This window comes from Anas platyrhynchos, chromosome 10 (assembly GCF_047663525.1).
Source record: "Anas platyrhynchos isolate ZD024472 breed Pekin duck chromosome 10, IASCAAS_PekinDuck_T2T, whole genome shotgun sequence".
In the NCBI taxonomy this organism is placed as follows: domain Eukaryota; kingdom Metazoa; phylum Chordata; class Aves; order Anseriformes; family Anatidae; genus Anas; species Anas platyrhynchos.
The window spans coordinates 17,316,936-17,331,023 of NC_092596.1; the positions used below are offsets into that span (position 1 = coordinate 17,316,936).

General features: G+C 36.0%; 1 protein-coding gene across 1 annotated transcript in view; it reads left to right on the top strand.

The window, feature by feature from the left end:
* LOC101794812 (transmembrane 9 superfamily member 2) overlaps nt 1–10,486 on the top strand; it is a 31,321-nt gene extending 20,835 nt beyond the window's left edge. The window contains exons 14-17 of the mRNA XM_005023806.5: nt 256–407; nt 961–1,072; nt 2,293–2,464; nt 9,870–10,486. Coding sequence (XP_005023863.2) covers nt 256–407; nt 961–1,072; nt 2,293–2,464; nt 9,870–9,937 — 504 coding nt within the window. The 3' untranslated portion in view covers nt 9,938–10,486. The remainder of the gene's footprint in view (nt 1–255; nt 408–960; nt 1,073–2,292; nt 2,465–9,869) is intronic.
* The last annotated feature ends 3,602 nt before the right edge of the window (nt 10,487–14,088 follow it).

A 14,088-nucleotide genomic window follows, 5' to 3' on the forward strand; every position in this document is an offset into this window, starting at 1 on the left:
CAATTAAAGACAGCAGAATTCTTTCCTCTGTGTTCTAACTTGCTTAATGACCAATAGCTGAGTTTAAAATGTGTGTATTTTTCCTAATGATAGATATCAGGTTTGTAGGTTTTTTTCAGTTTGGTAACTTGTGATAGCTTATGGATGAAAAGAATTGAAAGTTAAGTTTATCAAATCTTTAGATACTTAATACTAGGGAAAAGTAATCTTATGATGTAACAATTTATCTTTTAATCATTTTAATTTCATTCAAAGCCTATTGAACACCCAGTTCGTACAAACCAGATTCCTCGCCAAATTCCGGAACAGTCCTTTTTCACAAAACCATTGCCTGGTATCATAATGGGTGGCATCTTGCCCTTTGGCTGTATTTTCATTCAACTCTTTTTCATTCTGAATAGCATTTGGTGAGTATTGCTTTGTTGTTATTACTGCTCTAGTTACACTGGTTTGATAGCGAGCATTGAGTTTGAACATTCTAAGCCAGTTAGTATGAGGAATAACAAATTCGTCATGCAGACTTTTTTGGAATTTCCAGAATCTGCATATTTTTTTCCTATGCTTAGAAATTATATATAAAAAAATAGTTCTTATTGACACCCATGAAGCATAAAATTAGAGTCCCAGTTGTCTTGTTTTATCTTTCCAGCTCTGAACAGCACATACAGTTTCTTGCTGCAGTGCTTAGGCAGAGCTTAAGCTATTGTATAACTATAATGTAATCTATGAATCTAATATTATCTAGCAGTTTTAGCTCTTAAATCAGATCAATATCTTGGGATTCCATCTTCTGCAAAACGAGGACTCCATCCCTTCTGAGTTTTTTTCCTATCTGTATGGGTGTGATGATTTTTTGTCTGTTTTTATTAGTTTATTATATGGCCATGTAACACTGTAAGTTAACTCAGAACTTCAGCTGAAAATGATGCTCCTATTTATTTATTTATTTATTTATTTTAGGTCTCATCAAATGTACTACATGTTTGGTTTCCTGTTCCTAGTTTTTATAATTCTTCTAATTACGTGTTCTGAGGCTACAGTTTTGCTGTGTTACTTCCATCTCTGTGCAGAGGTAAAAAGTACAGTTCTGATGTAGATATCATTTTTAGCTAGAATATGTTAGAAGTAGAATTGAGGTATTCACATATACTGTGGTGTGCTGGACACCGTAAATGGCTTGTATTGTCAGCCTTTGACGTGCCTATCCTGGCCACTTCTCTGAAATGCACCTCCTGCTTCAAAAATTTCTTGTAGTTTTTCCAGTGGTACTACAACTACCATTATAAACTGCCTGCCTCCTTTAATGGTGTAGGTGTTTCTGAAAGTACGTGGACATCAGCACTAGCCTTCTGGTTATACTGTTTCTGTTCATAAGTAGGCTGAGGAGGAAGACTGCTATGCAAACTTGTCATACAAGACTTCAGGCTTTATTTGATGGTGGTTTTAGCTTAGTGGTAGAAAGCAATGGGTGTGCAAAGGGGAGAAATTTTTCAAGTTGACTTATGAGATTTGCATGTGCTTCAGGTTTTATTAGACTTTTTTTCAGCACTGAAATTTATATCATTAAAAGGTATCTTTCCGTTAATATTTGGGAGAAGACAAAACCTAAGGTTTGTCCTGTCAAGCACTGTATAATGCCATTATAATACAGTTTCAGCATCCAGTTGGTTAAAGGTTTTGTGTGCTGACCAGGGCAGATTTACAAAAACTCAGCATCCATAACGTTTGTATGCATTGCAATTAGGGAGAACTTCGGTCTTTAATATGTGTTCCTCGCAGTTAGTGTCTATTGTGCTTGCAATTAAACTGCATACTAGAGTGCCTGTGCTACTTTTTTTTTTAATGGTGATACTTTTTTTTTTTTTTTTTTTATGGTGTTACTACTTGTAAAGTTGCCAATCTGAGAATGAGCACTAACAACTTTAAGATTAATCCATTGGAGCAAAAAGTCCCTTTGCATACATGTAGCTGATAAGTAATATTGGTACAGATACGGCAGGAAAACCTACATTTACTTAAGACAGTGTAGACTGGACCTTTATTTTCTGCAACCATCTGCAGTAGATAAGCACAAATAAACAGCCTTGATCCTAGAATAATTTAATGTTAATGGTAGAAACAGTACAGCAGACTTTGAGGGGAAAAAAAACTAGTTATGTACTATGTTGGTTTTTTTTGGAGATACCTTTGATTCTTCAAAACTTGTTTCATGATACAATTCTATCTTTTAAAAAACAGATTATTTTTTGTTTTCTATGTGATTTATCCAACTTAATGGTTTGTTTCTTTCAGGATTATCACTGGTGGTGGCGATCGTTTTTGACAAGCAGCTTTACAGCTGTTTATCTCTTTATCTATGCAGTTCATTACTTCTTCTCTAAACTCCAAATAACAGGAACTGCTAGCACCATTTTATACTTTGGTTACACAATGATCATGGTCTTGATTTTCTTCCTTTTCACGGGTGAGTATAGCATTCAACGTAAAATGAATGCAGGGGTTTCATTATTTGTCTAAATTTCACCTAACATTTCTTGTTCCAGTCTGAAACATTAAATACAATTTATGACTCCTTGGTCAGTATTACTTTTATGGTTTGTGAAACCACAATGAGATATTCTTAGAGGCTTTTTGTTTAACTTGAAATTACTTTTATAGTGCAATTTTCTTTTTATTGCATATTATATTAGCAGCGAGTTCAAACCATTGTATTTTCAAAGAGCCTTTCTTGTTCACTTTGATATCAGGGGTATTTAACTTAATTTTGGATTTCATAATTGGTTCTATTTCTGTAGTTAAAGATTGTACTCAGTATATGGAGGATAAAAGATATTTTCATCTTTCACTATTAGTAGGTGAAGCAGAATGGTACTGGACGACAACAGTGAGCTCTGGTACTGTTAGCAGTAGGCGAATTGTGTACCTGTTGAATTGTGGCACCCCTTCTTAATGGCATGAAAACACCTTAACTGGAGGAACCTCTTTGAAATACAGCTTTCCATTTTAGTAATCTAGTTTCTGTTCCTGATGGTACTCGTGCAGACTAAGTGCCTTTTACATAATTATTCCAATATTCATAGTCATGTGGCTCAAAATATAGTTTTGTGGTTGATTTGATGGGAAAGCCATTCCAGTTTTACCATGTGAAATTAGAAGCTCTTTGAAGCTTCTAATAGCCAGAAGTGTTCTATATTGGTGTTTTTCACTGCTGCTCTTCTGTATGTAGTTTAACACATGAAGTTATGTATTACTCTACTTGACATGGGAAAGTACGGCAGTGATAAACTAGAAGAAATGCTAGTTCATGTATAATGAGTTGTTTATAAAACCAGCTGTATGTTCGTTCCTGAAATTTGTTCCAAAAGAAAAGGATCTTGTTGTGGATGGTACAATGGTTCACATTGTTACTTCTTAACATCTACCTGATTATCAAAGCCTGCCATAAATACTTTCTGTTTTCTTCGTGGAATGTGTCACTTAACTCCCTCGATGCAATTTAGAAAAGAATGGCTAAAATAAGTAATGAAAGAAGCCTTAGCATCATACTTTGTAAGTTCAGCAGTAAGAAGGACCTCCTTCATCTTTCTGTCTCTAACACTAGTTGAGTATGTACAAAAAAGATAGCACTATTTGTATTAAAATGCTGAAGAAAACAAATACTCTCTAGAAATTAAATTTAATAATAATAACTGTTACCTATTCCTAGATCTTTATTGTTGCTTGTTATTTAGAACTATCTTCTAAGGAAAGTCAAAAGAAGCTTTAAAAACAAAAAAAAAAGGAAAACAAGGCGGACTTAATTCTTCTAATTCTTTATTATTAGGAGGCAAACACAGAAGTTGGCATATTGCCAGTTAAAACCCTGCTTAAATCCTGGCAAAACAGACAAGCTCCAGATGTCCTCTATAATATATATATAATATATTTATTAAAAAGAAATTAAAAAAAACCACCCTGTAGTCTGAAATGTTTTAATTACTTTTAAACTAAGGCAATATGTTAATGTGTCTGGGTTTTAGCATAGGTTAGCTGCTGTTCTGCCAATTTCAATTTCACTTACAAGATGCAAATTGGTAGAATTAAAAATATCCCTTTCATATATAAAACGATAATTGAAACTGTCATGGCAGCTGCTGAAATGGCATTAAAAGCTTCAGATGTGCTGATCCTGGAGTTCTTGATGTGGAGACCAGTGAGGCCCCAAAAGTACAATAATAAATAATAAACTGTGCTGCTGTTACTGCTGTGATGCTGTCACTTATATTTATTTACTTATTTTTAAATATGTTGGTAGCTGTGCTATATTTGTAGTTCATGAGGAAAGCCTTTATGTGGTCACTTAAAAAAAAAAAGAAGTTGTAGAATAGCTAGTCACTAGAAAGGTGAAAGGTGTGTAGAGTGTGTAATAAATCTTTGCTAATTTAAAATGCATTAGTAATTTGTTGTCCAGTATTTAGTTTGATAGTTGAAGTTTGGGCTGAAATTTAAGCTACTGCTGATAAATGATTCAAAGTTAAATGTTTTTGGCTTTATTTTGTAGAATATTCCTTAATAACACTTGCTTTGGAAAGTAAGGGTCCTTCACAAGTTTATGGAGGTTAAATGGTTTACTAACATAACTTGTCACACTGTTTGTAGTAACAGCATTCTTCCTGCATGTATGTTCCCAAAATGGGACGTTGGCCTGTTCCATTTAAGTTAGCAGTAGGCATTCTGGTTTTCTGTGTTGCATACTAGGTCTCAGCAACTGTGACAGAAATATGAAGGGCAGTGTTAATACCTCCTACATAGCAGTGTGTTATGTTACCGTGAATGTTACAGAAAAGATTGTAGTGAATAACTATATAGGAACTGAATACTTGTATGGCAACAATGACAATAATATAATCTGGTGAAGACTAAGCATGCACACCCAAACAAGACAATTTTATTTCAATGTGCAGCTAACATTTCAAGAAGGAATAAGTATGGTTAAATGTAGATAGCTCCATGATTACATGCATTTTATGCTAGGAGACGAAAATGCTGATCGTAGTCAAAGCATGTTGCTTTAGTGACCTCTATTTTTGAACATCATTTTCACTTGTGGGTTAATGCCATTTTCAAAATTGAGTTTTGATCTTCTGGGTAGATTGTGTTTAGAATCTGAGATTCTGAAGCACCCACCACTGTGCAATGATTGAAACCAGTATGATACAGAGAGCTTTTAAGGTACATAAGAAGTATCAGCCAAGTGCAGAGTGCTTTTCTATTTGCTTTCTTACAAATTGTTCGTGCTTTGAATTCTTTTTTCTTCATTAAACAATAAAGCTAGGAGAGATGAATAGAGCAGAAAAGTCTGCTTAATGTATTTTGGCATTATTCTGTGGAATAATCCTTGTTTTTAACATTGAATCTAAACTAGTTTACTAATAACCTTCCTTTAACCAGTTAGTTGCTAGCTTTTGATCTTCTTTCTCGTATAAGAAAACTGTTGCTGAGAGATAGTGTATATTACAGGCCAGAGTATTCAACACTATAGGAACTGGAGGCCAAAAACTCAAAAACAAAAACCTGAGATGTCAGTGTCTCCTTAGTAAGTATAAACAGGTGCATTGGACATATTTTGCCTCCTGGATGGAGAAACTACTCAAGGCAGCTTTACAATTAGGTACTTGAATTTAAATGTCTCCCACAAAAATGAACTTTTAGCTGTGCCTCCCTAGGAAGAGCAGTCATGTGCAGTGGGCTGCAATGCACTAGGATGGTATCAGCCTCCTAGACTAGTAGGGGTTATTTAGAGAGGCAGAATCTTAGATATGAAGGTCACCAACTTAGGGAAAAATAAAGGCTTATTCTGCAAAAGTGAGTTCTTAAATGTATGTTGTTCAAATGCCTTTTCATATAATTGAAGCTTCTGAGTACTTGTGATTGGTTTAAGGTAGACATTACCCACAAAATTAATTGATCATGTTAAATTAAAACAAATAGACTTTACAGGCTCAGTGGAGGAATTGGTGTCAGGCTTGGTATCTTTGTGCTGTGACATTTAATAGATTTGCATATTAAAGCTGTGAAAACCTTACAATGGAAAGGAGTTTAGACCAATCATAGAATAACTTTAGAGGTTACTTCTTTGAACTAATGATGTTTTTTTGTTTTATTTTGTTTTTGAAAGTACTTACTGCTAGAATGTAACGGCTTTAAGGGAAAAAAGACTTTATGCCTTTATGTATCTGTTTTCTGTTTTGTTGCGTTCATTGATGTGTGTCAGTGAAGCAGCAAGCTGAAGAGGTATGCTCTTTGTTGATAGTGCCTCAAGACTTTGATTTCAGTTTGAATGTGTTTGAAAGAAACATATGTAAGCAAGATGCTTGGGTGATTACAGCTTATCTAGGTAGTCCTGGTATTCTAATGATAGAAGCATAACTTGATAATTTGAGAGGGATGATTTTTATTTAGGAACAGGACGTGCTTAGAAAAATGCTCAAGATTGAAGAGCTGAGTGCTTTTCAAGAAAATACACTTCAAGTCATGCTACTTTGGATGGCTAAGTTGTACTGTAAGTAGCGCAACCAGTAATGACAGCTTTACTGGGTAGAGTGACAGGTGTAGGAAACTGGTTGTATGCTTATCTGTATTAAAATTAACTTTTGTTAAAGCAAAAGAGGAATCTGAGAGTCTGCTACCCAAATCATCACTGCCCTAAAGGTCCAGTATGTTGAAGCTTTTGTATAAAGTGCTAAAATTTGTAACAAATGGCAGATTTGTGAAACGGTGTAAAATGTAGGAAACATTCTGGCTAGATTTTTTTTTTTTTTTTTATAAAACCAAACTAGGTCAGAGTTGTTTTTCCCCAGTCATTACTCATTTGAATATCCCTTTCTAATTTCGATATTTACGGCTCTATAGAAAGTTGGAAACCTTCTGACAAAATTTGTGGACCTCTTTAGAAGTTCATGGAATCACTGGCACCTGTAGGTCAGAGGTGGGCGAAAAAAAATGAATATCAGTGGAACCAGACACTGTACTGCTTACATTCTTTAATAAATAAATAAATAAGCTTTTCATTGCACTAACATAAGCTATGCTGTAGGTAAAGTAGCTATACAAGGAAACCTTATAAATAACGTCTCCTTAACTTATGTCAGTTTCTATCCATTAATACTGATGGTGTAATATCAACACACCCATACACTGACCTTTATGGTCTGTAGAGCAATCCACACCTGAAATTTGTAGGATACATTTGTGTCTGTGGGGAAGAAGAAATTGCTGTTCTGGTAAGCCCTAATTATAGATGTAGGACTAAAGCACTGTGGAAGTAATAACAGAAGGAAACTCCGCTGACAAAGAAGGTAATGAGTACATAAGGCTCTATTTTAGGTGATGAGTCTAGCCTTTCTCTCTTGAGCTTGTAAGTTCATGCTTCAAATCTGGTGTCTGACAAACATTACCACTTACTGCTTGTGTTACAAAACACTGACTTACTCTAATTCCAATACATTGGCAAAATTTCTGATAAAGTTTAAAAAAAAATGAAGTGGGGGGAATTTGGTCTTTGATTAGCTAAACAGGCCTTTTTAAGAAGGAAGTTGAAAATCAGTGTTACTGAAACCTGTGAAAATCTGTTTATAGATAAAATGCTTGTTCACAGTGTGAAGTCTGCTGATTCTGCTATAAATGAAGCCATGTGTTTTAGAAAACTGGTGTATCATAAAAATTCAGAACGACAAGGATTGGAGGAAAATGCTGTGCATTTAGAGTATGTTCCCATATTAAATTATGATGTTCAGAAAAATGGTAAATCTCATTCTTGTGTTAAAGTTCTACCATTTTCTTGTGATATTACAATTCTGTTGTAGAACAGCAGATAGATTTTAAGGTATGTCATCTGTTAAACATTTGGAAGAAACATTGCTTTCAAAGCCATAGAAGGCTCAAAGTGGGCTATATTATAAATACAACTAGAAAGCAGATGCTGACCACCATTATTAGGAAAAGAAAACATGAGAGTAAGGCTTAGAGTAACAATGCTGATATTGGAGTATTGGGCACAGTAGGAAGGAATGAGAATTGACCATAAACTGCAAAGACTTCGCGATGTCAGGCCTACAAAGGAATTAAATTCCTTCTGTGGTTAGTGTCTGATCTCCTATCAAGAGCAGTAAATCTGCTGTCTCCTACTGTTTCAGAGGATGATAACTGCAAACTCAGAGGGAAAGGGTAATCTGTGGCACGTAATAGTAGGCTGTCAAAAAGCCTTTAACTGCAAATATACGTGGTAGCACGAAGGACACAAGAATTGGCATATAGATAATAAGCATCCAAAGACAGATTCCTCACTTATCAAATGCATAGATGGAATCTGAAAGGTAGGAAGTGTAATGAATGCAGAAGAGACAAATACCTAATAATGAACCTCCTAGTTAGTACACCAGTCTCAATGAAATAGTGAAAAAGGTTGGAGCTGATGTTAAACGTGGGCTGTAGAAATAGAAAATGAGGAATATAAAATTGGTGGAGCTGAATGCATCATCTTGAAAGTGACGGTAGTGTAGCTATTAAGGGTTGTCACAGGGGTGGTGTGTAGTTGTGTCTTTGAGAGTGAGTTCAGCTGGAACAGACTTTTTTTTACTGGCAAAGATCAGTATCTGCATAGCAATTTACACATTGGTAAAAGCATGAGAAACAATGCATCACTTCCCAAAGTAGCTTAAGACTTAATTGTATGGGAGTCAATGTCTCCTTACATAGTAAGTTGTTAGAGGAATTCATAAATAAATGTGCTGGACAATGTCATTGCACTTGTCCCATAGTAGTTACGGTGGGATGAAAAACAGTCTTGTTCTTCAGGTTAAAAATAGAAAACTGGTATAGCCAATCTCATTCAGTGTTGCCATATCTCCGTCATCTTACTCTGTGGCACATGTCAAGTCCTATGGCTTGAGTTACCAAAGTACAAAGCCTGCAGAGTGTTATTTTTTTTTTTCTGCTGTTGGGTTGGATGGCTAAAGAAATGGATTGGTAAGAAATCGAGGAAGGTTATAGCCAAGAACCTTAACAGCAGTACTCCAAGGGAGGGGTGTGAGAACAGAGCAAGCATGTTAGTGACACTTTCTCTCAGCCTTCCATCACTTGTGGCTCAAAGGCATTTTTAGCACTTGAAATGGTGTCTCTGTAATTAATAGCCTTTGGATTTCTTTGTTCATTAATTTGTTCAGTTGACTGAGACATCTATGTTTTTATTATCCATAGTGACTTGTGGCAAGCAAATCCATAGCTTGAATATACTTTACATAAAAACTGTTCGTTTTGGTTTGAGCTTGCTACTGATAGTCTGTTTGATTCTTGCTCCCAACTGCTGCAGTGCTCAGAGCGTTGTTTTAGCAAAAGGAAGTAACGGGATATACAGGGTTAGATCATTGCTCTTGAGTGTCAGTAGAGCATAATGAACAGAAAACCAGGCCAGGTGACTTTTCTGAAGGTCATGTTTTCTAGCATAAGTCATAGATGACCATAAGATATTGTAGTCCTTAAAAATAAAATAAAATAAAAAATTTTGAATGATTTAGGTAAATGTTCACTTTGTTTGTGTATAAAAATCATTTTCTTAAATGGCACTTGTGTGCCCGGTAGTGGTGATAGTAGCACCACCTTCAGTGCATTGAATGTCCATCCAGTAGTCTGGTCCTAAAAGTCATCTTTGATCTAAATAAATAACTTAGCCTGGGGATGAGTGCGTGTGTTGTTAAATTTAACAAGTGTTGTTATTTTGGATAGTTAGCTGTATTACAATGTTATATTCTGTCCTGCTGGGATATGCTTGTTAAATTTTTCTCAACACAGACTGGAGGATTAAACTAACCATTTTCACTTTCTCATTTTAGGAACTATTGGATTTTTTGCCTGCTTCTGGTTTGTAAGTAAGATTTACAGTGTTGTGAAAGTGGACTGAAAAGCTTCAAAGTGTCTTTTGAACATATCTCCCTCGCTGTTTGATATTTTTTTTACCATGTATTGAAAAACACACTGTGTAATTCTAATTTGTAAAAGCTGAGCAGCAGACTAAAGCTTAAAATACATTTTTTTTAATGGAAGGAAATGGCACCATTGGAAAAAAAAAGTTTACATCAGTATGTTCATTGAACATGTTAATTCTAATCATTCTAAAACTTGTATCCAAAATTTGATTTAGAAGAAATAAAAACCCTGTGAACTAGTTTATTTGAGAGATGAATGCGTTATACCAGTCCTCCAGCTGAATTTTCTTGTATTTTTTTTTGTAATTTTTTTTTGGTTTCCAATTATATACCATCAAAGCACAGGACTGTCAAGTAAATCTATGTAAAATGTGAATTTTTAACTTAACTATGATTGTACATATTATCCTATACCTTCTGTACAACTAGATATCTTCTTACAACTGTACATGCTCTTAGTGTAACGTAGCATTTATTAAAAATATCGACACTGGTTTTTGTTCAAATAAAACTGCACAACTCCACCTGACTTGTTGCCTTTTTTGTTAATTAGGCCTTCACTATTTGAACACAGATCACATTAGCTTAACCCATTGATAGCCGTCCAATTTATATTGCTTATAAGTAGCTTGGCTATGACATCCATGCACTATTTTTCTTGTATGGCTGGAAATTGTCTCTGCAAGCAGTACTGCTATGCTACTTGAGTCTATGTCTCTAGGATGGCCAGAGGCTTATGAAATTGCTGTGCTTCAGCTGTGCACTTTCTTTCTCTCCACAACATTTTTGCTTATCAAATCTTTGCTTTCTATACTAGAGCAAATTCCCTTTCCCTTCTTTTAGCAGCCTGAAACATGCATCTCATTGCTCTTCGTCCTAGGAAAACGCTGCAACTTGTCAGAAGGTTTAGCCATGAATCTAGTGGGCTTGAGAACTGATGATTCTTAAAGGTGAAACCTTTTCTTCCCACTCTGCAGAGCTGTGCTTAAATGCTGGATTACATGATATGGATATTTTAATAGCTTCTTCAGTTACAAGATTGCAGGCATTCTTCTCTCAGGAATGTCAAGGCTTTAAAGAGACTCTCCAACATCTTGAATTGCACTTGAGGCTGAGCAGAAAGTCACTGCAGACATAATTCAAATGGCTGTGTTACTGGCCCTGCTGGAGATGAATAAGGGGATGTTCACTCAGATTAATGGGTGAAATACTCAAAGCTTATTAACTGGCATATGGAAACATTCATTGCTGGAAGCTGCTTTTCAAGGTCTAAGCCAGCAATTTAACAAGACCCAAAATGACTCCATATCTTTTCATAGTCATATAAATACCAGGTAATTGTAGTTAGTGTTTAATATCCTTTCAAAGCTGCAACTTTGGTTTGAGGATTTCAAGTTTCACCTCTTGTAGTTCCTTCCAGGTTACTTATGTATGGGACAGATCACCTGGCTAAGCGGATGTACCTGGCTACATCTGCAGAACAGTGCCTGTGACATTTAAAAAAGAAAAAAAAAAAAAAAAGCTTTAAAAATCCTGATGCTTGGGGAACAGGATATGAATATATAGTTCAGGTGAGAGGAAGCTTGGGTGGAGTGTGCAGCCACAGTGGAAACCTCACTGCTCAAGCAACTAGAGCATTAACTGAGGAGTGGCTGTGTCGTACTGTTGTGCTCGGGGTTATACTAATAACTCTGTTTCAAGCTGATGCTTTTCTGCTGCTTTCAAATTATTACAAATTTGGGAAGACTGCTGGTAGGTCCCACAGAGCACATAAGCCATATACAGGTACTTTTTTTCTTTTTTCAAGGCAAGACAGGGAGCAATTTCAAATGAAAGCTTACAAAGCACATACAACAAGAATACATGTTATTGCATGTACTTTTAGGAGTTCTTCTCATAAAGCTATGACAATACAATATATTTCATTCTGTGGAATACCAGCTTCAGACAAATTGATTAAAAAAAGATCCAAGCATTTTAAAGTTAGTGTACCAGGAGGAACTGGCAACTGTAAAGATTGTTTCAAGTGAGGTTCAGGTATGCTTTTGATCACAACTTGGCCTCCCGACTGTTTTACCACCAAAATCTCTGCTTCCACTTCTGTTTTGCCCAGAGAGCTGCCATGAGAGAGATCGTCTTGCAGTTATCTGCAAGTCCAAAAACACCATTCCCTATATTAAAGACATAATGCTCATATTGAAATTGATGTTGCTCTGTTTAAAAAGGTCCTTTCTATTAAATCATATATTTAATATTTTTTATTTTATTGGATACATTAAAAAAGAAAAAAAAAATTGCTGGCTGAAGCTCCTTTTCAATTTTACATGTTCAAAGACAAATGAATTCATGAGAGAATTTGGAGCTACAATTGGCATGAAATGCTGGCAGGAAATTTTGCCAGATTAATAAATATGTGTTTCACAAGAGACAAAATGAGTTGTAAAATTATATTCACAATGCTTTCTCTGCTTTACTGTGAATACTAGGGAGTTAAAAAGTAAAGCTGACTTAAGTAAGTTTCTGAAGCTTGCAAGTAGGCTAGAGCCATGGCTGTAAAAATAAAGCCAGTCATTCTCATGCAGCCATTAAAAAACTTTTTTTTTTTTTTTTTTTTTTTTGTGGCAAAGACAATTTTTCTGCTGTTATGGCCTGTCATGGGCTGTATGCTTATGTATATTTAAAGTGAATTTTTAAGGTGTCTTTCTTTCTTTTTTTTCCTTTTTTTTTCGTTTCTTTTAAGTATGCTACAAGGGTGAGCTGAGCCAGGCTGTATCTTGACTAGTGTCTGAACCGTGGCTATTAAAATCCAGAGGGGAGGTGGCAACTGAAAACAACAGTCACTGATGCATGTTTCAAGACAGTTTGTCCATTGTCGTTTTCCCATCAGCAGGCAGCAATGAGATTTGCTGTCACTACTGTGCTCCCCTTGCCGAAGAGACAATTACCCTTCTTGTCTCTTGAAGTCCTCCACATCTGAATATTTTTGCTGGCCCCAGATTTGAGATATGTACAGTTTGGAAAGAATCTGGACATAACCCTTGGAAAGAATTTTCTGGCATCTGTTTTGACTGAGGAAAAGTTGAAAGCTGTCTTTTGGCTTTACACCTCCTCTAGAGAAAGCCACAGGGCTGCAAGTTAAACGCAGGTTAGGAGCGTGTATCAATTTAAAGGTTGTGTGCTTACCTAGCCAGAAAGCAGTAGACAAATTTCTTGGTTTTAATTTTATTGGGCACAGAATAGGCTTTCCTCTATATAGAACAATGGACTTAGTAAAGCATTCCCTACCCTGTTGCTGGTACTTGAGCCTTCTTGCACTCTATTAAAAAAAAAAAAAAAAAAAAAAAAAAAAAAGCTAAAGTTTACCTTTTCTAAAGTAGAAGTATAGGTATCTACATCCCATTTTTGCATCCCTCCCAGTAATGGACTCAGAAAATGAAGTAAAGCATCTCCCTTGTGAGACTCTTCTTGTAAGAAACACCCAAATCCGGCAAAGTTTGTAGAACATCATGTTTGTCATATTTTAAGTAAAACTTGACATGTTACAAAAGAGCCTCAAAGAAGGAAGGAATTTCCGTGCTGATGTTTTACATTTCATTCTACTTGCTTGAATAGCGTTACACAGACACAACTTCATCTTCACTCCCAGTTCAGAATGAAAATGTCAGAACAAGGCTGTGCTGATGTACAGCAAGGGTAAGTCAGGTGCCAATATGCATATGGGATCCATGTGTTACCTATTTAAACCTCTTTGAAGACTAAAAAACTGTGCTGCTCTGGGGGAGCTATGAACAGTGAAGAGGGACTGGAGGTCTTTATCCCAGCCAGACTAAAAACTGGGTGCAGGCACACGTACAGGGGTGCAGGGGAGAGGCAGCATCACTCCCTGTCCCTTTTGCCAGGGGGGTGCAACAAAGCCAGAAGGGGAAAGTGTTACAAGAAGAGATCAACCTGTTCGTTTTAGCCTCTTTGTTAAGAGCAAAATGGTGATTTGACGCTGTACGATTCACTTGTGGGGAACAAACTTCCTGTGGCAGAGAGCAGGTAGGAAAGCATTTAACAACAGCCTAAGCTTTCCAGTGGGAGAACAACCAGCCATGCAACTTGCCCAGAGACGTGGAGTATCCTC